The sequence below is a fragment of the Protopterus annectens genome, chromosome 3.part0 (assembly GCF_019279795.1).
Source record: "Protopterus annectens isolate FY-2018-M chromosome 3.part0, PAN1.0, whole genome shotgun sequence".
NCBI lineage: Eukaryota > Metazoa > Chordata > Ceratodontiformes > Protopteridae > Protopterus > Protopterus annectens.
Genome location: NC_056731.1, coordinates 144,218,499 through 144,246,452, shown reverse-complemented (window position 1 = coordinate 144,246,452; position 27,954 = coordinate 144,218,499). Strand labels below are relative to the sequence as shown.

The window sequence follows — 27,954 nt, the reverse complement described above, 5'->3', positions numbered from 1 at the left end:
ACTTCCACATCCCACCCCCAGCCCCAATTAGGGAAACCATCGTAAAAAAACTTCTCAAAAGCCAACTTCACACTTCTTAAGACAGAAGTGGCAAACTTCATGACACCCATGCAGACGGATAATAGAGGTATGACTGCCAAATCCTACAGAAATGCACTTTATAAGCACTTACACGAGTGCATGGATCATGCTATCCCTAATAGAACCAAGATGTTATCCTCCAAAAAAGGAAGCCAATCTGGTGGTCCTCTGCTATAAACAAACTCTACAACAGAAGAAAGAAACTGTTGCAAAAAAGAGTAAAATCCCATGACTGGAGGAACTCCCTGGTCAACCTCAGTAAGAAGATGAGATCCCTCATAAAATCCTCCAAAGCTAGTTATGAAAACAAAATTGCCACTGACTCTAAAGACAACCACAAAGCATTCTATAGCTATGTCAAGAATCTAAATGGGAACACTCAGATCTGATCTAAGTTACAGCATAATGGCACTAAATATACAGAACCAACTGATATTGCCAACATCCTAGCAAATAGGTTCAGTGCTAACTTTACCCCCTCTCACCCCATAGAGGGCCCATCTCTATACCGGAAGAATGCAAAGTTCCTATAATCACGGCTGCACAGGTAAAAAACACACTCTCCAAAGCCAAGAACACAGCATCCATGGGACCTGACAATATCCCAGGCTGTGTTCTACACGAACTACAGAATGAACTGGCACCCTACCTAAGTACCATGTTCAATCATAGCCTCACCTCAGGCTTTGTACCCACTGAATGGCGCACCGCAACAGTTATCCCACTCCACAAAGGGGGAGCCACGACGGACCCTGGGAACTACCGCCCCATTAGCCTGATGAGCCTGGTCTGCAAGGCCATGGAACGTATCATTGTGGAACTCATAAATAAAGACATTGGTAATCTCCAAACTCTGGACCCTACTCAGTTTGGATTTGTAAAAGGCAGATCATGTCTCCTAAACCTGATTGACTTCTTTGAAGCAGTCACCAAAGCCATAGATGAGGGTAAAATGGTTCACACAGCTTATCTAGATCTCGCCAAGGCTTTCGACACCATCCCCCACTCTGGAATTATAGATAAGCTCACTAAACTAGGTATAAATCCCTATGTCACAAGATGGGTTGCCAACTGGCTCATGGACAAAACCCACACTGTGAAAGTAGCGTATTCCAAATCCGACAACAGACCAGTGACAAGTGGAGTACCACATGGTTCAGTCCTGGGTCCTCTCCTGTTTGGTATCTACTTCTCTGAAGTGCAGGCCAACACAGAAGGTCTTTGACTAACAAAGTTTGCAGATGACTGCAAACTAGGAGCCATAATCGAAACTCCTAACGATATGGACAAACTACAAAAGGGCCTCACTGAGACAGATACCTGGTGTCAAAGCCATGGCCTGAAGCTCCATGCCAAAAAGTGTATTTTCATCCCCTTTGGTAAAAAATCTGTACCCATGAACTACCACATAGCTGGTAGTCTACTTAATGCCGAAAATGTGATAAGAGACCTTGGGACACAGGTGGACAGTAGTCTCTCCTTTGATAATCACATTGCCACAGTGGTCAGGAAATCCTTCTACATGGCTCATCTCATCAAAAAAGGATTCTCATCCAGAAAAAAAGAGGTCATTGTTCCCCTCTACTCATCACTCATTAGACCCATTATAGAGTACAATGCCCCTTTTGGTATGTACCTCACAAGACATCTACAACAACTGGAAAGACCACAGAAATACCTCACAAAGAGGATTACTGGCCTCAAACAGATGCTCTATGCAGACCGTCTCAAAAAACTACAGCTTTACTCCATTGCATATCGCCTACTCAGGGGCGATCTCTGCCTAACATACAAAGCTATGTCAAACCCAAAGCTGTTGGACATGCTCCACTTAAAGAAATCCCAATCCCTCCGAGCTACACGCTCTAGGGACCTTAACCTTGTCACCACAATAAACAGAACATGCTGGAGGGATAGATTCCTGTCCCAGAGACTTCACATACTCTGGAACATACTACCTATCTATGTCAAACAGAGCTCCTCATTAGCACTCTTCAAGAAAAATCTTGATGATCGGATGGGAAATGGGAAATTCACCCCGGGGATCACTTCTGTGGCTCTGCTCGACAGGAGCACAGGAAAATAATTTTCTTGGGTGGCGAAAGCCAGGATACATTTTTTGGCTAGGCTTGTATGGGCCCTAGGGCCAATAGCCTAGTACCTACCTATGAACCTAAGAACCTATGAACCTATGATTATAATTATATGGGATGGTAAGAGATCAGTTCTGTGAGTTATTGCAAAGAGCATTGTAACCAAATCCATATCTTGTTGTAAACAACTGAGAAAAACTATTAACTCACCAACCTGCAAGGCAGTGAATGATGTAGTATATCATCCCATCACCCATCAGGTATGTGCCAGATTGTTCAGATTCTTGGGTGTAAGAGATACTCCAGTCAGATAATTAATCCACAAGTGCTGCTCAAGTTCAAATGTGTCTTGGTAAATGTATTTCATGGTTAATCAGTTAAACTCAGCAATTAAACCTTTATTCCTTTTGGATTTTTGTTTGATGAAGGGTGATTTCCATCTTTCTGATCGTGGAAGACAAAATAAGCAGGCATTTATATACTAATATGCATCTTTAATGATTTTTCTGTGGCTCACAATATTATTTAAGTTCTGGTGTCTTTTTATAATGTTTATTGGGAAGTCTCGTGTTTAACTTATGCATCTTTGGTGGCATGTGGTCAGGTATGTTTTTTGTACATAAAAACATTGTCTCACCTGCTCACCTTTAATGGATGACAGGAAGAACACAGAGTGCAGAGGAATACTGAAAAACAGCCCAAACACAATAGGCTTTGCACAGTGCCCGTCAACTGGCAGGGGAGGATGTGGCACAGGAAAAAAACTAAATTACCACAAATGATGGCCCACCACCACCTATCACTTGCAATGGACAAAACAAACCAACCATTAGTGTGGGGATATGAGAGGTAGGATTATCACGTAAGAAGGAACCAAAAAGAAACAACAGACATGACTGCCTGTGAAGGTCCCTGTTGAGACCAAACATTCAGTAAATATTTGTTTCTAGTATATCTGATGAAAAAGAAAACAATAAGGTGGAAATTTTCTTTTTCTAGTTTTACCTTTTGCTCTCATTTTTAAATTATTTTATTATCTGAAGCTGAATCAACCATTTCTGCTCTTTTTTAAACATTTTTAACTTCTCTGTTGTTCCCATCTTAAATTTACTATCAGAGTTGTTCTTGGTCTTGTTAAATATATCTAAATATATATCAATAATCTATATCTAAATAAATATATGCCTTAACAAAGTGTGAGATGTGCTTTATTCCCACACAAAGCAGTCTCTTTGTATGACAATGTCTAATGGCAGCTTGAACTTAGTTGCTGCAGGTCTATGATAAACTCACAATTATTTATCAACCACTGAGACAAAACAGGTAAGAATATAAGCTTATCCATTGCAGTGCTATCAGAAAAGAAACTTGATTAACTGGTAAACAATGGCTGAAAATAGACTTATAGAGTGGATGACAGCTATAAGTTATAAAGCCATAGTGGGGTGCATGTATTCATCTTATATGAATAATTTTCCAACAAAAAAACAGGTAACAAGTGTTTAATCAGTGCCTGTTCCATCAAGGCTGAAACCGGTTCTTTGCAGTAGAAGGACAAAGCTCTGACTGTTAAATCAGATGGTCTGGGCTCAATTAGATATCCAGATACTGGAATGGGAAAGAGGGAGTGAGTTGCTGTTACCATGGCATCCATCCTGATGGGATGGCGGTGCTTGAGTCCAGTGAAAGACTTATACCCATTGGATAAACGTTATGCAACAAGCAAAGGCTTGACTGTGTATGTGTGCCTGGCTCTGGAATAATGTGTACAAAAAGCAGCCTCCTATACACATGAGCACACACATGGATATATTCAATAAGACTGCATAGGAGGATGTGTCTTCTTCAGGCTGACACATTGGCTGACAGGTGATTAGTTTATTCCTTATGTGTAAAATGTCCTGATTGTTACCTGTTTAATTGCCAGACCATGACAGATCCTTGTAATGTATGAGAAAGAAGAGACACAGTGACTGTTGCTGGTAAGTTGATTGGCAGGTGTGTGATTGGTGGGTCTGTGATTGGCAGGTGCGTGGTGCCAGAAGAAGCAGAATAGCTTTTTCAGCTGTAATTTGCTTTGAGGTTTTGTAAGCAGCATTGTTTTACATCCCCCCCCGATGCACAGTATTAAGGCATGCCCAAACCCCACCCAAGAATGAGCACTAGATGATTTTTTTAAATATTGTTGAATAAACATGCTAATGTTTTCTTCGCCCACATGAATATTAATCTGGGATTGCCGGCATGAGTAAAAGATACATAAAATAAAATGATCAGTTATGCATAGTTAAAAATTCCCAAAGGTGGGGGAATAGGGTGCTTATGAAAAGCATCTGTGAAAAACAAAGTTTGAAGCTTAGACTCTGTACAGCCCAGAGCTCTCAACCAAACCTCAACAGAATCAGGGGCAATTTCAGAGGTAATCAGGAACACCTACTTACACTTTATGATCCAATAGATTATTTAGACCCTTATTGACTTATTTCTTCTGATAAAGACAAGTTTGTATTCCAAACACTGTAAGGACCACTGGATTGCCATAACACTCCTGTAGACTGGGAGTTTAACACAAAACAGGCACACCCCCAGTGCTTTCCCAAACAGAAAGTAACATTTTTTGTAGGTATACTGAAGTATTTCTTTCTTGGGATGACAAAAACAGTGGAAATGATCAAACGGTTTGTAAATACTACAGCTGCATGGTTCTCAGCCTTTCATTTCTACAATGAGGAACACTTACAACAACTTGTGTTTTAAAGCAGTCTTTTGATGTAGTAATACATGTGTCACATCATTTTAACTGTTTCTTCATACCAAAAAAGCATTCTTTTGCTGAATTAATATATGGTACTTAAATATACCAAGTCTGAGATTGCACTACTTTGAGCAAAAGGATAAACTAGCATTAGACAATGAATATTCTTGATATCACTGACAAATCTGCATTGTATGTCAATCGTGCATCATTTGCATGGTACATCACAGCCACTATGCATGTCAATCACTCTGCCGCACCCATTCCTCCACAAAACAACCGGAGAGGGTACTGTTGTTAAACATTGCCTTGTAACCTTAGATCAAGCTGAATAGTAATGTTATTGGTAATCATCTCCCAGCATTGCGCAAGAAAATGAGAAATTTGTGTTCAAACAGATGGTGATAAATTAAAGTGTAGTGATATAGATGCCAATTAAACCAGACAAGCCAAAAATAAACTCAGATGTGTTAAATAAAATCATGTATAACACATATTTACTATATTTGTATAGCAAGCTCAGCTTGCAAACTGGTATCTACATTAACATACTGTCTCTGATCTCTCTCTATTTATCACATTCAAATAATACATGGCATATGTCTTCCATCTCATCCTAACCATAAAGACAGGGGTGGGACAGTTTATAAACCATCTACGTTTTTATATTTCTTTTGAGAATATTGATGTGCTGTTCTTCAGATTTAGCCTTCTTATAGATACATATTTGAAAACTTTATATCAGTGATTTACATTGGGTTACTTGTACAAGTTAGTATATATGCCTAAAATCTTAAATATCTGTTAAATTTAGTCATGTGTTTGCCTTCATTCATCCAGTGGGTCTTCATCAGTCTTATGATACTGTGTAAATAAGATCTTGCTAATGACAATGGACATGTTTTTTCTTAAGCAGTCTTTCATATGGCTTAGTATTTATTTACAAAGATTCTTTTTCAGTCATGTTAGGCATGAAAGGTTATACTGGATTTTCTTCTTTTAAAATGTTCCTTGTTATGGTTCCTATGTAAAATATGACATTTATGAACCAGTATGTAAAAATATGATATAATTTATGGTTTCATTCTTTAAGCATATATTGAAGAAATACTCTGCAAAACCTATGCAGCAAAAAAATAACATATACCTTGCTTAGTAAACAATGTCTCACTCTTTAGAGGCCTACATTTCAGACTGATAGGTGTTTAGATGTTTACTTTTGCCTTAACTGCTTTTAACAAGAGACTTATGAATCATAATTTCCAAAAGTATTATCAAATGTTAGGAGCCCATATACCACATTTGCAATTTTATTTTTAAATATTTCACTTGCTCCTGTCAGAGTCAAGCTCGTCTGTCTACATGGCCTGTTTTCATCAAATCATCTTGTTCATTTCACCATTTAACTGCAACTTAAACCTCTTTCTTTTTATAAAGTACCAATAACTGAATTTTCTCTACGGAATTTTAAACGTGTATTCCTTTGCATTATGTTCCAAAATTAACAGTTGCTTTTTTCATATTTGGAGACTTAAATATAAGTAATAATAGTAGGTAATTTGCATAACATAGAAAAGGATTATTTTCTTCCTCGATTTTTTTGTAACATCCATCTTTTCTACTGACAACTTTTTTGTCACTTTATTAATATGAATTTTAAACAACGAGGGTGCTAAATGCACACTTGTGTCATCCCCTTGGTCACTGAGAAGTACTCAGCACATTAGATGTCAGCATCGCTATCCCGGCAATTACTATGCATTTCTGTTATTGTAGTTACTAGATCATTCTAATAACCTCACCTAACCATGACGGCACAGAACATCTACTTATCTCTATCTTTTACACTCTGGAGCAATGCAAATAATTTTTGCATCCTCGTTATTGTATACGTTCCAAACAAATGTTAGCGAGTAAAGCAGACTGCTTGAGATGACTTACCTCTGATATTAGCTTACTGTAGTTTTGATAAACCTATTTGCTTGATCTAATTTTTTAACTTGCATAGCAAGACTGATTTAAACATTTTTAATAAGTATCTACTAAACCATTGGGTCTATACATTTGGAGATAATGTTTCTCCCATCTTTATAATTTGGTACTTTCAAACTTCTTTTCCATAAATTGAAAATCGTTAAGTACTGGATGTAATCTAAGAATATTTAACTCAGAAAATTGTTCCAATCATCTGCAGCTACTATATCTAAGTATGTGTGTGTATGTGTGTGACTGTGTGTGTGTGTGTGTATATATACATATATATATATATATATATATATATATATATATATATATATATATATATATATATATATATATATATATATATATATATATATATATATATATATATATATATATATATATATATATATATATATACACACACACACACACACACACACACATAGGTTTTCCTTGTGTTTATGTAGGTTTCCTCCCACATTCCAAAAACATGCAGTAGATGGATTAGACACTGTGTGTGTGTGTGTGTGTGTGTGTGTGTGTGTGTGTGTGTGTGTGTGTGTGTGTGTGTGTTTGCAGGGTTAACCTTGGCTCTAGAAGATTGTTACTGGCGAAGTGACACCCCAACTCCATATGCAAAAAAAGGAAAAGGGGTTGTGGGTGGATGGATACCTTTGTGTTTTCTGCTTAAATGAGAAAACATACCAAGAAATCCTGAACTAGCTGGAAGACAGTAACAGCTAAATACCCATACAATCAGAGACTAAAATGGAATCAAGTTCGGTTTATAATAGTTAAATGACATCAAAAGCAGACTATAAGATTAGTTAACAAAGTCCAACATGCAAATGCTCAATTTTTTTACATTTAAATTAATGACTAGTTTAACAAGATAATATAAAAGTCATATAAAATAGTAAAATACTTTACCACTTTTGAAGAAGTGAGTTACCTCAATAAAGAAAATGCTGGCTGCAGATGTAGGATGGTGATACACATAAACCGTCACTAAGGCAGCAGCTGCAACTATAACAGTGATTACAAGAATTCCCACTATCAGACCAGTATGCAAAGACCCGTTTTTCTTTTCTGCAGTGCTGTCATCTGTTGAAGCTGAAAGAAAAAGCACACAGTTCATAAACAGGACACTTGGTTTCACAGTATTTGTTTCTCCCAGTTCTTTTGACTGTAATACATAAATCAGTAACACCTAATATATGGCAAAAATGTATTTTTGTATGCAAAGGCATTAATGAAAGCAAAACATGACACAGAGTCAACAGCAAGCTAGAACACTATAGGCAAAGAATTTACCCTCAACTGCACTGTAAGTACAATGGACCTCTTGGTTAATACAATGCAGTGCAAAGAAAGTACAGTTGTGTACACCATAAATGTAGATGTTCGAGTGTATTCACTGTTGCAGTCATCACATTTGGGTTATCCCTGCCAGGATAGGCCTCGGCCGGCCCGAATACCAGAGATTTAGTATTTCCACATCGGTTGCTGTCACTTGAGGATTGACGTCAGGCCATCAGTAGTATAAAGTAATGCAATCAACGACCGTACATCAGTTTTTCTTGCCCTAACCTGTCAGGTGCCCCCCAAGTAGGAGGCCAGGTTCTGGTGGAAGAACCCCAGCAGTGGAAAATAAATACCAACACGTCCCTTGTAAGGAAAGGCGAACAACAAGTTAGAATGGTAATAAAGGAGAAAGGGAAGAAAGGGGGATGGAGGGAGGGAAACCAGGACTGCAACAGTGAATACACTTGAACATCTACATTTATGGCAAGTGTACACAACTATAGTATGTTCTTTGTGTTTCACTGTTGCAGTCATCACATTTGGGTTGAATCCCAAAGCTGAGGAAAAGGGTGGAGACAGTCAAGAAAACTAGGGGCTAGCTAGGATGCCCTGCAAGACTGCAGTGGCAAACCCTGCCCTGGATTTGAAGAAGAGAGGCAGGTGGTAATTCGCAGTAAAAGTGTGAACAGATGTCCAGGTGGCAGCCTCCAGGATGTCCCTGGTGGGGACTCCTCTGAGGAAAGCTGCAGAGGTTGAGGTTGCTCTGGTGGAGTGTGTGCTAACCCCCTTGGGGGGAGGCTTTCCATGCTGTTTGTAGCAGAAATGGATGCAGTGTGCTATCCATTTGTAAATGGTTTGTTTGGAGATGACTTAGCCTTCTGTCCCTGTAGCAAAGCTAACCAGCAATTGATCAGACTTTCTGAAGGATTTAGTCCTGTCGAGATAGAATTTGAGCTGTCTGTGCGAATCTAGACAATGAAGAATCCTTTCAACCCTTATTCTAGGGATTAGGAAAAAAGGTGGGCAAATGAACGGATTGGTTGAGAGCCACACTGGATACCACCTTGGGCATGAAGGTTGGGTTAGTTCTGAGGGATACCCTGTCTGCATGGAAGATGATGAAGGGTTCCACAGCCATGAGTGCTTGCAGCTCAGAGACTCTTCTGGCTCATGTGATGGCCAGAAGGAATGCTGTCTTCCAGGGGAGAAATTTTAGCTCTGAAAAAGCAGCTGGTTGAAAGGGGGGAGGGTTAGCTTTTCCAATACAAGGTTAAGGTCCCAAGCTAGTGTTGGTGCCCTTCTGGGTGGCCTCAGGTTGCTAGCCCCTCTTAGGAACTGTTTGATCAAAGGGTATGAGAAAGGGGGCTGCTCAGTGGGAAAATGAGTATAAATAGCAGAGACATGAATTTTTATAGAGGAGAAAGAGAGGCCACTGTGTAGTAGGTCAGTTAAGTAATCCAGGATGAGAGGGAGGGAGGGCTGTGCTGTATTGGCTCCCTTAGCCTGGATCCAGGTGCAGAACCTTTTCCATTTATCAGCATAAGACTTTCTGGTGCTAGGACATCTGGCCTCCTGGATAATATCCAGGACCTGTTTACTGAGGTTGGCAGATTGGTTTGGGGTTAGGGAATAAGCCAAGCTGCCAAACTGAGTATCTGCGATTGGGGATGCATGAATTTCCCTTCCCTCTGGGTCAGGAGGTTTGGGATCTGAGGAAAGTGCCATAGAGGTAGCAGGGCCAGGATGCACAGCAAGGGGTACCAGTGCTGTCAGGGCCAGTCTGGGGCTATAAGAATGATCCTTGGTTTTTCCTCCCTTATTTTGAGCAGTACCCTAGGTATGAGAGGTAGGGGAGGAAAGGCATAGACTGATAGATTGACCCAGGGGAAGGACAGGGCATCCACTTTCCAAGCCATGCAGTGATGCTCCCTGGTGCAGAATTTGCTGAGCTGATAGTTGGTGTGGGAGCCAAAGAGGTCGATCTTTGGGGTTCCCCATTTCTGAGTTATTAGGGTGAAGGTACTTCTGTTGAGTTGCCACTTGTGTGGGTCCAGAAGATTTCTGCTTAATTGGTCTGCTAGAGAGTTGAGAGAGCCTGGTAGGAATTGTGCTAACAGGTGTAGTTGCATGGCAGAGGCTGTGTGCCAAAGGGTCATGGCCAGCTTGCATAGAGGGTAGGAGTGAGTCCCTCCCTGCTTGTTGATGTACCACATCACAGTGGTGTTGTCTGTTTTGATCAGGAGAGCCCCTGAAGAGAGAAGGGGCTTGAAATCTATTAAGGTGCACTGCACAACCATCATCTCTTTTTGACTGATGTGCAGAGGGATTTGCTGTGGGCCACATTGGCCCTGTATGCACCTGCCAGCCAGGTGTGCACCCCAAGAGTAGTCTGATGCATCTGTGGTGAGGGTCTGGGTGGCAGTGGGTGGGGAGAAAGGCATTCCCTTGTTGTGGGAGCATGCTGTTGCCCACCAAAGAAAATCTTTTCTGTGGCAAGGAATTATAGGTAGAAGAGTTTCCTGGTCTTGAGACTGTTGACACCAAAGGATCTTTAGGTACCACTGAAGTTTCCTCATATGCAGTCTGGCATATGGAATGAGTAGTATTCAAGAAGCGGTGAACCCCAGAGCTTGCAGGATCCTCCTTGCAGATAGCTGAGGTCTGGTTGCTAGTTGAGAGAAGTAGGCTGTCATGAAAATGTGTTTCTCTGGAGTAAGGTATGCCACCTGGGATGCTTTATCCAGACTTGATCCCAGGAAGATTATCCTTTGGGTGGGCACCTGTTTGGATTTCTTTTCATTGATCACGTACCCTAGGGAGGTTAATAGGGTCTTTACAAAGGCCATGTGCTTGAGCAGCTTTTCCTGGCTGTCTGCCTGAAAGAGGCAGTTGTCTAGGTATGGGTAAATCTGAATTTTTCTTTGTCTGCAAAAGGCAATGGCCGGAGCCAGGCATTTTTTGAAAACTCTGGGAGCAGTAGATAAGCCAAAGGGAAGTGCAGAGAACTGAAAGTGTTGAGATCCTGCCCTGAAGCAGAGATATTTCTGCATGATTCCCTGATAGGAATGTGAATGTAAGCCTCTTTTAGGTCCAGGGTGGCTAGCCAAGCATCCTTGGAGAGCATGGGTAGCAGCTGTTGGAGGGTGAGCATTCTGAATGTTGGAATCACCAGGAAGGTGTTTAGAATGGATAGATCAAGGATGGGGCAGCAGGTGCCCTCTTTTCTGGGCATCAGAAAAAGTCTGGAGTAGAAACCTTGGCCTATCTGTTCTGCAGTAACATGCTCTAATGCCCTCATACAGAGCAGAGAAAGGATTTGCTTTTGAGCCTCTGCCCTCAGATTTGGTGGTAGATCTGAGAACCCTTTTGGGGTTGGAAGGGTGTGGAAGGAAAATTTGTATCCCTGAGACACAATGTTAAGAATCCAGTGATTCTTGGTAATGGTGGCCCAGGTGCTTGAGTGAAATTAGTTTTCTTCCTAGGGGTAAGTGACAGTGGGCAGAGGGTGGGGGTGGAGGAGATTAGTTATTGTGAGTTATTACCATAAGTGGGTGGCTTAGAACTCCCTGGTTTTGAAGTGGATGTAGTCCACTGCTTAGATCTCTGCATTCCCTGGGGCTGCTGTCTGGGGAGGGTCTGCTTCCACAGGGCCTAAGCTGGGTTGGTTTACTGGGAGCAGGAAAGGACCAGTGTTTGGAGGGACAATGCCTGCTGAACCTAGGTGGCTGGACCTGCAAGAAATCCTTAACGGTTTGCATAGATTTGCCTTTTCTTCTATCTTTTTTAAGACCTTTTCTGCCTTAGTGCCAAATAAGTTATCTTTGTGCAAGGGGCATCCAACAATTTAGATTTCACATTGTCTGGCAGGGACTGTTTCTTAAGCCACGCATGCCTTCTAATGACAGATCCAGTGACTGCTGCTCTGCAAGAAGCTTCTAGGGCATCAAAACCACAGTGCAAGATGTGCTTAGTTACTTAACTTGCAGAATGCATTAACTCTTGTAAATCTTTAGATTCTGCCCAAGCAGGAAAAGAAGTCATTTTTTGTTTAAGGAGTTTCAAGGTATGTTGCTGAAATTTCAACATATGAGACTGACAATTTAGTGTCCTGATAACAAGAGTAGCTGAGATGTATACTTTTTTACCTCATCTGTCCAATGCTCCAGAATCCCTGTGTGAGGGGGTGGGATCCTTAGCAGAGGCTGATTCAATCCCTTTTGGCCCTTGAGAAATGATGTCAGGGTCAGCTGTAGGAATTTTAAAAAGGTATTTGTGTGAGTCAGGGACTCTGTAGTACCTGTCTGGTTTTCTGGGAGCAGGAGGAAAGGGGGGGGGGTGGCCAAGGGTCTGTGTTGTGGAAGATCTAGGAATTGCCTGAATCTCTTTTTAGACTAAGGGTAGTCCTGACTCTCCCATTGGAAATGCTCCCTTAAAGAATGCAGGCTTTCCCCAAAAGAAAAATCCTCTGGGGGAGAGGCTGAAGGAATGGAATCCTCTGCATCAGAACCCTCATAAGTGTAGAGGGGTTGCATGTCTTCATATTCAGATGCATCAGATTCATCTGACTTTTGTTCAGACAAAAGTACAGGGGACAGATCTATTTCCCTTTTGGAGGGGATAGCTTGGCTTCCCCTGATCAACATGATAAGGTCTTCCACCATTTTAAGCATTTGTGATGGCTGAGGCAAGGTAGAAGGTGCCTGAGAGTGGGTCATCTGTTTCATGGATGTGGTTCATAAACTGGGCCTAAAAAACTTGGTAGTTTTAGAAAGAATGGTAGTCACAAAAGAAGATGCCGGTTTGTGTCGAAATTTGGTACTGCAAAGGACTTCCTCAGAAGCTGGTGCCTGCTCAGTGGCTCTGCAGCCATCCAAGGTAGAGACGACTGCAGGATCCTCAGTCAAAGAAGAGTTTTGCGGCATACCGGACTCCGAAAGGATCTTGGTAGTGGCCTGCAAATCAACAGAAGCGGGCATCAGGGGCTGCAAAAGTGCCTCACTGAGTACCGGAGAACTGACGACTAGCTTAACAGAAGCATTGTTGGTAGGTTTGGACCTGTGCAGTGTGTCTCTGTCTTTATCTTTACATTTTTTTGGGAGATCTGCTGTCGGATGGCTTACCGAAGCCATATCGGAATTCATGGACTGGAAGCAAAAATATCTGGCTACAATAAGGGCCCAACAATGGATAGTTCTGGCATTGAATAAAGCACAGAAGTGACAATGAAGGACGTCATGGTCTGGGTCTAAATAAGTGACGCAGTAAGAGTGGAAGTCTCGGTGCGGTATTTACTTTCCACAGGCAAGACAATTATTAACTGTTTTTGTCATCGGTTAGTGCAAGAAAAAAGGTTCCCCAACAGGGTACTTAGATTTAGAAGACTTCAAGTTCAATTTAGTAGACGAAAACTCAGGTAGCGGCCGAATGGCACTCATGTGAACTGCTTCTGCTTCGGGCTCCACATCATGAAAGACTGATGTAAGGGTGTCGGCTGCATTACTTTATACTACTGACAACCTGACGTCAGTCCTCAAGTGACAGCAACCGATGCAGAAATACTAAGTATCTGGTATTCGGGCCGGCCGAGGGCTACCCAGGCAGGGATAACCCAAATATGATGACTGCAACAGTGAAACATGAAGAACATCATAAGGAATGCTTTAATGGTACAATGGCAGCACTTTTCTGTTCAGATTCATTTTGTAAGCTGCTGCTTGCACCTTCTTTTCCTAAGCAACAAAGCATACAAGAATGATCTATTTGTTGCTAATGAGTAGCTATTCTACATCAATAAAATGATCTGCTTTGCACAGGTGGTACTTATAATTGGGCACTACCAAGTGTCATTCATACAGAGTCACATTAAGGACCCTTGTTCAACTGTTACAGAATCAGACACCCATCCTGTTTCACTCCCACTGGGGACCTTCATCTTAAACTAAAAAAGCATGTCTTTTTTTCTTGTGACTAAGCCATGATGTGCAGAGATGTCACAACAGATGCAACATTCCTGATCCTACCTGGCTACAACATCTGCCATGCACTAAATTCAGTAAGCTAGCTAGTCCACAGTCAGAGACTTCAGAAATTAGCTGTTTAGCAAAGACTATTACCAGTTCCCAATATTCCAAAATGAGTACAGGTTATTTGTTTAATATACCTCAGGCTGGTAAGTGTTCTGGCAACTGTTCCTTGATCTCATGCCTCAGTATTTGATGAATTAGACAGATGGCCTTTCTCCAAACTAGCAACCTAGGAAAAATAACACTACATAATGTACATATGGCATTCAGCCTACTACATAACTGCAATAGCAATATTCACCTTCAGCCCAATTTAATGGTTCTTTTATCAGGAATACTTACAAATTATTCAAACACATCAGCTTCAATCTATTGCAAGAAAGTATTTAAAATATTTTAATATACCACAAGTAATATAATTTAATTGTTGCTTCAAGTATCTGTAATATACATATATATATATGTAATGTAATATATGCGGGCGGCGCAGTGATGCAGCGGTTAACATTGTCACCTCACAGCAAGAGGTTCACCGGTTCGATTCTCTGCTGGGGTGCCTTCTGTGTGGAGTTTGCATGTTCTCCCTGTGTTCGTGTGGGTTTCCTCCGGGTACTCCGGTTTCCTCCCACATTCCAAAGACATGCATCTGGAGCATTTCTCCCCGGGCCACCGCTGAAAACAGGCTCTGTGGAACCTAGTCGGACTTTCCCGGTCAACAAATGATAAATAAATAAAATAAAACAAAAAATAAATAAATATAAAATGTTTTAATTTATTTTTTGACTTTCTTAACATTTAATCCACACTGATCCTTAATAAAAGATTTAACATGGGTGTCAGTCGTCCACAAGGTCTGATATGCTACTCATCAAACTACTCCTTCTTTAATACATTACAGAAATGTACCAATTACAAAATACCAGTACATGGCATGTCAGCTGCTGCACTGTTATAGACTGCCACTGGTTGGAAAGGGCAGAAATGGCAGCCGGGGCAGTTGCTGTTCTTGCAACTCCCCTCTATATGAACTTGATGACCGAAAACATGACACTCATATCCAGTCATCAAATACTCAGCACTACTGAACATGAATCCTAACAACTTATACCCAGGACAGCTGCCGCCTTTGCCCTGCCCTAGTTACAGCATGGGGAAGGGATATAATAGCACTTCAACTTCAGTGCATTGAAGGTACTGAGGTGTTTGACCACTGCACATCTTATGTTTACATTTAAATACACACATTTACAACTATATAGTATGTGGGCTGCACAGTAGCATTGTCCCCTCACAGCAAAAGGTTCTCCAGTTCAGTTCTCAGCTGCCCTCTGCATGTGTGTCTGTACATCCTCCCAATGTTCAAGTGGGTTTTTGGGTGTTTTCTGGTTTCTTCCCACCTCCTAAAGATATCAGGCAGATGGATTGCTACATTTAAATTGTCTTTAGGTGTGCATGCGATATGTATGTGTAATTTAAAGAGAGGATGATACAGACAGAAAAACAGAGAGACTGAAAGACAGAGGCATAGTGTTATAAAGCCAAAATGAAAGAGGTTCCACATGATTAATTAGGAATTCATGAACAGAAGAAAGGAGACCAGAGTATCTCATCTGGAAAGAGTAGAGTCAAATGGATCAATTTGTCACTAGAGATTCCTGGTGACCTTCACATCTGGCCTCTGGATAGAGACTGGATTTATAGGAAAATGTTCAGCATCAAAGGTACTGTAACATTTGTAAAGAAAACAGAATTTTTGTATAACATCATAAAAGAAGCCCAGAGTGAGTGGGTCATAAAAAAAACATACACATTTTTATCTAAAAGCCACATAAACTGTTTTTTGCTGAAAGGACCGCCAGTCTTTTATTTTTTCTGTTGGGCACAGCTAATCTAGACTTTTAGGTTTCAGTTAATAAAGTAATTTCATCATAACGACTTAATGTCCACTGCATTATTTCCCACTATATACATTTATGTCTATCTAAATCTAGCTTTGGGAGGACCCGTGTGTTAGCCAGTCTAGATTACAGCAAATAATTTGTTGTGCAGGGGATGCTTCAAACCATGGGGTGAGGGCTATACTCAGACAGGTTTACTCAGAGGGAGAAGAGCACCCAGTGATGTATCTCAGACATAAGCTCCAACCCAGAGAGGAATGCTATGCATATGTAGAAAAGGAATGTCTAGACATAGTATGGGCACTGCAGAAGGTTCAGCCTTATCTGTACAGAAAGAAATTCACTGACCATAACCCCTTAACATGGCTACATTGAGAAAGTCAGCAAAATGCTAAGCTACTAAGTTGGAGCCTAAGGTTGCAGGCATATGAAATGACGGTGCAGCACCACAGTGGGTTAGCAAAGCCAATGCAGATGGGCTCTCAAGAAAGGTTATGAGGTAATGTATTTCCAGATAGGCTTATCCATCTCAAACAACGTTTCTCAAGGGTCACTTGAAAAACTAGCTTGAGTCTTTGGGGAGGAGGAAGAAGTGTGATAAAGGGGGATACTGCCATCACACCTATCTGGAATGTTGTAAATAATTATGTAATTTGTAAATGTCATCTAGATTTATATAATATGCTTGTGTTACAACTGTATTAGAACTGTATGTCATGTGTATATCAAAGTGGTCTGTACACACATGTGTGTTAAAAAGCTATTTTTTAAAGTGCATGTGCTTAAAATGTAACCACAGTGTGCCTTACTGGAAAAGAACAGAAATGTACATGCACTATTGCAACTGTTTAAATGTATATATTTTAATAGTGGAAACTGTAATACAGGAGGCTAACTTCAGAAAAATAGCTGAAATTAAATTACTTTATGACTAGGCCATAAAAGATTGTATCTTTCAGTTTGCAAGGCAGCTAGAGACACAGAGTGTGTGCTGAGAAGCTTTCTGTATTGTCTTTACAGTGGACTAATTACTACCTCTGAAAGCATGAAGGAATGTAATTGTTTTGTGACCTTTAGCATCTGCCAAGGATCTGAAGTCTATGTATTTTCACGGGTAGATGCTAAACACTGCCAGCTTCCAGCAGTGGAAGTTTCATCTGGGAACTAGACAGATGACAAGAAATTATGTCATTCTGCAAGCTATCTCAGCAGTAATATTTGAGGTATTGTTTTGAGAAGTCTCTTAATGAGACAGAGAATTCTGTATTATGTCTTGGACTGTGACAAAACCATTTGCCACCACATCTGCCTTGCTTTAATGAAGTAAGTTTCTAGGTAATAGTAATTCTCTTAGATATAGTCAGGATTATAATGAAGCTTAGATATTTTCTTTACTTATTTGAGACTGTCCTGCAATGTTGTTTTAAATATTTCCTGTGGTTATGAACTCTGATGTCACTGTTAATATATATTTAGTATTGTCTTGCTCTTTTATTATTTGTTATTAAATATATTTAAACCTTTCATTGTGACTGATTTGTGTAGAGACATTTAGGTTTTGAGAGTACTTGCATATTTATTTGGTGACACTGTGTGGGCCACTCCTAACAGTCTCGCTCTTGGTCAAACTACTATTTGTATTAATATTTATATTGTGCTGTAAGATTGGACACCCCTTGTTAAGGGCCTTAAAGTAGCTGACAAGGAGCTGACTGGTAGTATTGGTAACTACCTTATAGTCTAGGCAGAAGGGGGCATAGTTAGTAAACCTGTGCCAGCCTCTCCCAGATGCGTGTGTGTGTAAATTTCATCTCAAAGAGTGTGTGTGTGTGTGTGTGTGTGTGTGTGTCAGCTACTTGGGTAGGGACACAAAGCATTGGTTGGACAGAGAGGGTGTTGGTAGGTCTTGGCTTCATCACTTAGCTGAGAGCTCAGCTCTATAGCTATTCAGCCAGGAGTCTTATTGAGGATATGGAGAAAGACAGAGAAACCATCCCCGGACTGACTGTGGACTTGTGTGCTCTTAAGGGAAACTGCACTTGATGCAGAGAGCTGCAACTGGAAATACTGCATGTGCACCTGTTATCCTACCAGTATATGCCCCTACTATTGCCAGTGATGAGGACTGAGGCTCCTTGATTACTGGTCCAGTGGTGGGGCATCACATACACATACATACAAACATACATGCAAATATTGACACATTTCCTGCATGCTCCGAAGATTACCTTGGAGCAGACAAAACCAATGGGAAGTGTTTTTGCAGAGAGGCAAACCCCCCCCCTGTATCCTCCATGTGGTGGGCTGTGTCCCCAAAACTCCCTGAAAATTATGTACACTATCTCAGAGACTGCACATGTCTCAAGGAAAGGTAATATTCCCCTACCCAGGATTTGTCAGTATCACACACCTATTAACCATCTGTATGGATCAAATAGTGTCGACCAGACAGATGTTGGCACACTGTCTATTCTTTCGGGTGTCCAACAGGGATAGATTTAGACAAAGATAGATAGATCTAGATCTGTCAATTTTATATATATATATATATATATATATATATATATATATATATATATATACATACATACATATATACATATATATATATGGCACACACATCTATACATCAATGGTGATCATCATCTGCCTCCAGCATTGACAATGCCAGGTGGCTAGCCCTGCCACAGTTGTATTTCAACACCTCACATGTGTATATACACACACACACACACACACACACACACACACACACACACACACACACACACACACAGACGCACATGCACAATTTAGTGTATCCAGTCCACCAACTGCATGTCTGTAATGTGGGAGGAAACCGGAGTACCTGTAGGAAACCCATGCAAACACAGAGAGAATATGCAGACTCCACACAGAAAGCACCCTAGATAAGAATCTAACCAGGGAACCTCTTGTTATGAGGCAACATTGCTATTATCTGTGCCACTATGTTACATTGTATGGGTTTGTGTGTATCTATCTATATTTATCTAATGTTATATTATATCATATCATATTATATTCACATATGTGATGGAGTTGGCAAAGGTTGTATTAAGGTGTCATTTATGTTTGTTTTTCCTTACAATGGGTATATTTGTTTAGGATATGTGTTTGATATTCTGTGGGGTCTGTTTTGCCTGTTTTTGTATAACCATCTTGTAGAATAGTAGAGGTAGGTTGTAATGACTATTATTATTTTTCTTAATCTTGTACAGTCTCAGAGTTAATATATTTAGAGCTGTAGGATATGGAAGGTGCAGTTGTTCATGTGGGTGTGCAGGATAGGTCTCCCCAACCCATTTTTTACCAATTAAATTTTATTATTTTTCAAAACAAACAAATAACAATATACATAATATTTACAGAAAGGTAATATTCAAATAACCTGTACTAAAACAAAGTTTCATAGATTATAAAACAGCAGTTACTATTAATCCTCAATATTTCCATAACATTTCACCAATAAAAAGTGTAATTTTTTTCCAAAACTTAAAATCAGAAATATGTTTCTTTATATCTTAAGTTTATAATTTTCATTTCATTTTGTCAGAACGTTACTGCTTAACCTAAAGAAATCTGAAAATGAAGAAAAAGTTCCTTTCCTTTAGGTTTAATTACAATTTTTCTTGCAAGTGCTAACTATGTCTGTGCCAATGGATAATCATTTTTAATACAAACATTTGTAGAGGAAGATCAATTTATTTTTTTCAGAAACAATGGTAAGATATTTAAATTACTAAAGAATTGTTTTATATAGTGTAGAAATATTTCATGGTATGAATACAGATCAGTGTCATCTTTTCAGAATAACTATAGCAACCATAAGGAAGGTTATTACAAGGAGCCAGAAATCACGTTGTTTACCACAATTCTTTGAATTTCTTCATCTCCTGAAAGTAATAAACATAGAAAAAAAGCAAGACAGTTGTGTATGTCCTCAATAGAGGAAAAAGGGTAAGCAGACATCTGATGTATATAGTGCATACAGCTCAATTTAAATGTGTTCTTAATCACATACACCAAGATATATTTTATGCATACAAGTGATTTTGCTTTAACAACCAATAACAAAATTATTAAAACAATAGATTACTTTTAGTCTTTCTCCAGTACTTTCTAGACTCATGAAAAAACTCCTAGCCAAGCCAAATTATTGGCAATGTCATGTGATATCTACATTCAAAACACTTTCAGCTGGCAACAGTCACAGTCTCTTGCCCTTTATCTAAATTCATTAATGAGTTCATAAAACAATCATGTTTCCTGCAATGCTGGAAGCTTCTTGCATTACTGCCTTTCACAAGAGAGGATTTTCTATTCTTGCATTACTGCCTTTCACAAGAGAGGATTTTCTACTGAACAACTTAACTATAAGCCTACAGCCATTCTATCCCACCTCTGTCCAATACTTGAGAAATGTACCTATGTGCAATGCCTGAACTACTTCAACACAACCAACCTACATTTCACAATCCACTAAAGATTTAGTTCAGGCCATAGAGGAGACATTACCGTTCCACTATTCTGGACACATCATCCTGGAAACCTCATCAAAAGGAGAAACTAACTTGGTCTATTTTCTTTTATCTGTTGTCTTTATTGATATGCAGACTGACAGAATTAGGCCTATGCTTCCTAAGCATACGGCGATTCATTACTTGTCTTACTCAATATATGCATACTACACACTAGAATAATATTCTATCCACTGCTCACCTTATCTCAGTTGGCAGACCTCACGTGCCAACACTAGACCTGTTGTTATTCAATATATTAATAAACTGCACACAATTATATATCTGATTATAATTATATAATATTCAGAAGATGTAACATGTCTGTGTGCAGCCAAATAATTAATATTTTAAGCCAACCTGCAAATATCCTTCAGCAGAGTAAAAAAAATGAATTTTACTGAGTGTTTGACTTTTACCGAATGCACTAAAAACTAAATAACTACTTTTTCATACTTCTCCCTTTCAATTCTCATATGACAACAATTTCAGTATTTTATCCATTATGCAGAGTTATGGCTATGTTAACTGGCAAATTCTTGCCTTGAGCAATCCCAGCTATATAGCGCCTCCCCTCAAATGAAGCTGAGGAACAAAAACAAAGCCATTTAGTTACTTAATCTATTAAAATTTATACCATATCACAAATAAAGGCAACCAACAATTCACCTAAGCTAATGATTGTACCCATCGATAACTTGCACCCAGGACAGCAGCCTTGTAGTACTGCCAACGTGAACATGTAGGTTGAGTTAATCATAGGTATTAGGAGCAATCAGAGGCTAAAATCTAACATCTGACCATCATATCCAAAATACAACAAGAAAATCTAATCAAAACATGGACTTCTTTATAAAAAAACAAACATGTCTGACAAAAAGCCTAAACTGTAGCTACACATGCTTTTTTAAGCATCATGCCTTCTATATGATTCTAAAATGTTTGTAACCCTATAAAAAAGCTCAGTAGACAAAGTAGTTCCCTGTTACGATATAATGGCCTAATCTGCATTAAATGTAAGTAACAAAAGACTTGCTGACTAGCATTTAAACTTTTTTTACTGGCAGTGACACCTAAGCTATTCCCAGCCAACAGTGAAAATAATACCCTGTATTACCCACAATGCTGTACAGCAAATAGTTTTACACTTCAGATTGTACAAACTCCAAACACAGCAGTAGTTCCAAGGACAAAAACATCTCATGACATAAAACATCAAGCCAATCCTTAAAGGGACTACCTGCAAGCTGTGTTATGCAGCTAAACTGTAGAACTTCGGGATCAACACTACAATACTGACTCCAAAAATTGAACACCGAAAACCTTAACAAAATGTTTGGCATCAGAATGCATGCTTATGTTTCTATCTGACTAAAAAAATCTTCCTTCCTAAAATGGTTGCCTTACTTATATATGTTAACTATACCTGCAGTTCTTCTATTATACATGGCAAATAAAAGGGAAATCAATATCTGTTCAAATGATGATCACCTACAAAGAGTGTCTGACCAATCATCCTGCAGCATTTGCTCCCAGAATGTACTTGCCTTAGTGGATAACAGTAGTTTGAGCCCTTAAAAAGTGTTTTCTCTTTTCCCGGAAGTTTATACAACTGTGGAGTTAGTGCATGCAAACAAGGAGGTAGGGAGGAAATCCACAATAATTCAATAATCCTTCATAATCTGACTGACTCAAAGCCCTGTCACTGCAATCGGGATCCTACAGACTGCTAAGAGGTGATCTGTGTCTGACATACTAAGCATCTCCCAACCCAATACTGATAGACCTGCTGCACATCAGTAAGTCAAATGGCATCAGAAATACTCAATCTAGGGATCTAAACCTCTTCTGCAACCTCAACAGCACAGTATGGAGGAAATGGTATATCTACAGGGGATACTGCTGCTCTGGAATAGACTCCATATCCACATAAAACAAAGCTCATCCCCGCCCATATTAAACTGTAACTTGGATCTATGGATGGTTAACAGTAAATGTATCCCAGGACTTCATCCTGTGCTACTAATGGACAGAGGCAGCTCCTAAATGCTTTATCCCATGCATGGGTCCCCTCAAATTATCTATGATATGATCCCAGTTATTTTCACTAGGACTAATATATAATTATTGACCATGGATAGGTAAGGCCAATCTAACACCAAACTGGAAAGGTTAATTCAAGCACAGACAGATACATTATCTAGGCTTAAAATGGCCCACAAGGGCAGCTAGCCTACTGCTTACCTATGAATTTATAATGGGGGTTCACAGTTCTTGCCTCATGCAAAAAAAATGTTTTACTAACTTTTCATGAAAAGTCTGGCATGTCTACATCCAAGGAAAATGGAAACAAAAGTGTCTGTGTAGGAAATCTGCCTTGTAATATTCAAAAACTTGGTGAAAAAATATGTAACTTATTGATATTTTCTTTCGCTGTGCCTTACTCTTACTATTTCTGTACAACCCTCTCTGTGTTAAAACTCCCTCTATCCTCCATTCTTGACATTATAATTATTGTATGTTTAAATCCGTTAAGATCCAGTGCAGGTTTTTTTTTCTTTCTTTTTTATCTTGTCCTTGGCTATGGAGGTAGGCTAGATGCTGTGAAAATTTCAAGATTTTAATCTGGAATTCTGGAATCCTCAGTGTGCCATGCTGTTGGTGTCATACTCTATTTTGCTACCTAATTGTAGTTCTTTCCTTTCCAAGTTTCCCCTGAAAATGGGCTTTTCATCGTGTATTCATATTCTGAGGTGCTTAATCTCTGACATATTTGTTTGCAGAATTGCTTATGCTCACATCTAGTTAGCGTTACACAGAGTAAAAGCATATATTGTTACACCTTTAGCTATGACTATTTAGTATTGCGTTGTTCATTTATTGCCTTATTCTATGTTGAAACCTCACTTTCCCATCCTAGTCTAGCTTTCCAATTCGTAAGCACCTAAGCCTGCATAGCGTGGTCTACAGGGGTATGTTACCAGCGGCTCCACTGCCGCGGAATAGTTAAAACATTGGTAGAGCTCACATTATCGTGCAGAGTGAATGCTAACCTTTATTCTCTTAGCATGTGGCTCTGCAGCGGAGATTTTCTCCCCCATTTGATCTGAGAAACTGTAAGATACAGCCTTATTTCAAATACTAATATTAATCTATCTGCTAATATATATTTAAGTAACTGCACAGCATTTTCACTATAGCGGCAATCTATATATAATCCCTGATGCTTAACCTATACTAAGGCCAGGCTAAGGTCATTTAAAGACATCGCTACATTGTAACTGATCTAGCTAATTTTGAATAGGCTTATCCTTAATAGTATCTCTCTTACAGACGCTTCCAGCATGAACTACATATCCTAACCTGACTACTATTTGTACTAGCTGAATTTTCATTATTTATTAATTTATTTATCCTAACCTGACTACTATTTGTACTAGCTTATTTTTTATGTATTTTTTCACAGATCCAGTAATAAGCTATGTTTTAGTGTATTACTTGTTTTATAAAGCATATGTAGATAACTGTTACCCTAACTATCTAACAGAGTCTTGCATGGGTCTAGCATAACTAGTAGTACCTAATGTATGCTGAAAGCAAATGTTCCTTATAAATAGAGCATAAGGATCTTCTGCTAAGACAAACCTTACTATTGTGTTGTTGTAACTATTGCTGCCTTCTGGTTCACATATTGATTGCCTCACTACCTTTTTTCTCTCTCTCTTCTTGAACAGCCTTTAGGTCCTGTATCTCCCTGTACTATTTCACCTGAATCCACCCAGCTGGACACCTAAGGAAAATATTCATTTTATTAAAAAGGAATTAACCTACCAGCTCCTTTGGAAACCTAATTTGCTAAAGATAGTGAAAGTATGTCTTACTATAGCTTCTAATAAACTATAATATTAATAAGTTGCTATAGATACTGCTAAGTAGGCAAGCCTCACTGTCAGGCTTCCCAGCAGCCAGCCAACCCCCCCATATTTTACATTATACATACATTGTGCCTCTAACCCATTCCCTCTATATCTGCAATTTGTTCCATCTCCCCCTCCTTCCTGGATTGCCATCCCTTTAGGAGACCTATGATTTTGAATTAAAGTAACTGACCACTAGGTGGCCATTCTGTATCAGTAACTGTATTTTAGTTTCTTCTCACTTACTTATCCTTGTCTCCCAAATTCACTTTCTAGTCTCTTCCTCTGAAATATTGTCTGACCCTCTCCCCCTCGTCCTTAACTATATCTAGTCACACTCCACTCCTCATACACTTTACCTCTTTTCCCTGTCAGCCTCTCTATACTCCCCTATTTTCTCTTACCTTCAGATTAATCCACTGAACTCCATACTTCACTGATTGACTTCCTTGACAATCTACTCTTAGGTCTTCCCGCTCCGTTTGCCCTGCGGGCTCACTCCGCTCCCCTACCCTGCCCCCAATTCCCACCCACCCCCAGTGCTCCTACACTTATTCCTCCTTAGCCACACCCACAACAACTTTAGCACCAATCACACAACTCATAACATTAACACTCCAACCTCCTTTAACTTAATATAACTCACAATCACCTCCCTTCTTCTCCCTCCTTATTATAATACTCTACCTACAAAGAACTATCCCAACCAGCTCACAAACTTCAACAACCAATTTTCTCTCCCTCTTCTCAAACTTCTATAATGCCTACTTCAACTACCCTGCACCAATTACTACCACTTCTCTTACTCTCCCTCTTATCTCTTCTAACCTCTGTCTATATCATAACCTCATTTGAGCAACCACTATACTCCACTTTTCTCCTACCCTCTAAATATACTTCCACACCACTAATAACAAACTACCCCAATCATCTTAACCTTTTATCCAAACCCAACTATCTACTTCCCAAGTTTCATAGATTAGCTCACATTAAGTACACCAACCGAAATGCAAATAAACTATTAGACTATTATTGTAAACTTCTCAACCCTAAACACATAACACTCCTCCACTCCCTTATAGATGGTGACATTCACCCCAATCCTGGCCCTAACCAGTACCTTAAATCTCCAGCCATTAACCCTCATAAAACTAATACACTAACACCTACTAAACCAGCTAACTCACTCTATATAGCACACCTCAATACACGTAGCATCTGTAATAAAATTACACAACTTCATGCCCTCTTAGATGTCCACCTATTTGACATCCTTTGCCTATCTGAAACGTGGCTAAAACCTACCATCAAAGACAATGAAGTTACCCCACCTGGGTATAATATCATTAGACTAGACCGTACAGCCAAAAAGGGAGGAGGGGTAGCAATCCTTTATAAAGCAGAGCTACAAGTTAGCACTGTAAATCTAAACCCACCTTCAGATAACAACGCTGAAATACTCTTCACTAAATTACAAATCAACACACATAAGGCTATAAACATTATCTGTATATACATTCCACCAGGTAACAATATCAGTACTCTCGAGAATATCCTTAACTGGCTTTCAATAAATTCCCCACAAGAAACCATAGTTCTAGGAGACTTTAATATAGACTGGAACAACTGCAATACTGTATACCCAACCACACATATTACCCTTTATGGCTTCTCACAAACTATTATTTCCCCCACCAGAACTAATAAACCAAACAACAAAGAAAGTACCTTGGACTGGATACTTACTAATAACCCCAAACAGGTATACATAGCAGGAACCCTCCCAGAAGACCTAAGTGACCATTTATTAACTTATATGATCAGAAATAAAACCAACCTAACTTTCCTATCTTCATTTACAACAGTATGCACTAAAAAGCAATTTAACCCAGAACTTTTCCAAAATGAACTTAAACAATGTAATTGGTCACCATTAAAAGATCTCCCAATCAATGAAGCAGTAGAATATTTCAATTCTACATTCCTAGATATACTTGACCACCATGCCCCATCACGCTCCATAAGAAATAAGACTAAACCAGCCCCTTGGCTAACTAATAATACTAGACAAAAAATCCATCTCAGAAACAAATCCTGGGCAAAATGGCGTATTACTAAAAACCCTTTAGATCAGCAAATCTTTAGACAACATAGAAATATTACTAAAAAGCCACCCTATTAGATAAGAAGAACTTTTACCTACAGCATTCCTACCACAAGGAACCACAAAAGTTTTGGGCTAGTATTAACAAACTCCTACACCCGGGTCAAACATTCACTCCCAACCCAACTGGCTCCAACCCAGACAATCCCTCTCAAACCGCAAATGATTTTAATTCTTTCTTCACAAATGCCATCCAAAATCTTGCTAGCCATCTATCTCCTGACACCTCAAATTTGCCCATCCATAACACTATCCCACCCCCACCATTTCATATACAACCTGTACCTACTTTCTTCATCTGCTCTCTTCTCCAAAAACTAAAACCTACTACCCCCTCAGCAGACAAACTCCCAGCAGAGTTCCTACAAAAAGGAGCTAAAGCCATTGCCTATCCCATTTCCATTCTGATCAACAGAACCATATGTGAAGGAATCATCCCATCCATCTGGAAAATATCTCATATCATCCCACTACATAAAGGGGGCCACTCCAATGAATATTCTAACTTTCGTCCTATAGCTCTGCTATCCCCCCCTTGCAAAAATTATGGAAAAATGTATTCATAAGCAACTACTACACCACCTTCTCCATAACAACCTACTTGCCAACTGCCAACATGGATTCCGACCTTACCATAGTACCACCACTGCCCTTCTATCCTTCACAGACAGCATAAATAAAAACCGTAATAATAATACTATTTCCTCTGCAGTATTCATTGATTTATCTAAAGCCTTTGATATGGTTAATCACCAACTCCTACTACACATACTGAAATCCCTCTCACTCAGCACACTAGCTATAAATTGGTTCAGATCCTACCTTGAAAACCGGCAACAGGCTGTACTATGGCAAAATAATCTCTCAAATAACCTTCCTATTTCTCTTGGTGTTCCACAGGGCTCCATTTTAGGCCTACTCCTATTTTCTATTTATATTAATGACCTTCACTCTGCACTCCCTCACACTACTTGCATTCAATATGCAGATGACTCCACTATTATCTGCACAGCCACCTTTCAAACTGAACTTAAATCTCATACCCAAGAAGCTTTCAACACCGTAGAACTATGGTTATCTAACTGCTGCCTCCTCCTTAACCCTAAAAAAACTAAACTGTTACTCTTTACACCAACCCGTAACTCCACCCCTATTCATTTCACACTCACATCGAAAGATGGTACTGTCATCTCTCCTGACACAACCACTAAGCTA

At 39.5% G+C, this 27,954-nt stretch overlaps 1 protein-coding gene across 2 annotated transcripts in view; it reads right to left on the bottom strand.

Moving 5' to 3' along the window:
- The window catches only part of PLXDC2 (plexin domain containing 2), a 3,345,655-nt gene that overhangs the window by 86,335 nt on the left and 3,231,366 nt on the right, over nt 1-27,954 (bottom strand). Inside the window, exon 13 of one of the 2 annotated variants that reach the window (XM_044064643.1) lies at nt 7,825-8,007. In XM_044064643.1, the coding sequence (XP_043920578.1) occupies nt 7,825-8,007 (183 nt within the window). The remainder of the gene's footprint in view (nt 1-7,824; nt 8,008-27,954) is intronic. The other variant, XM_044064642.1, reaches the window with a different exon arrangement.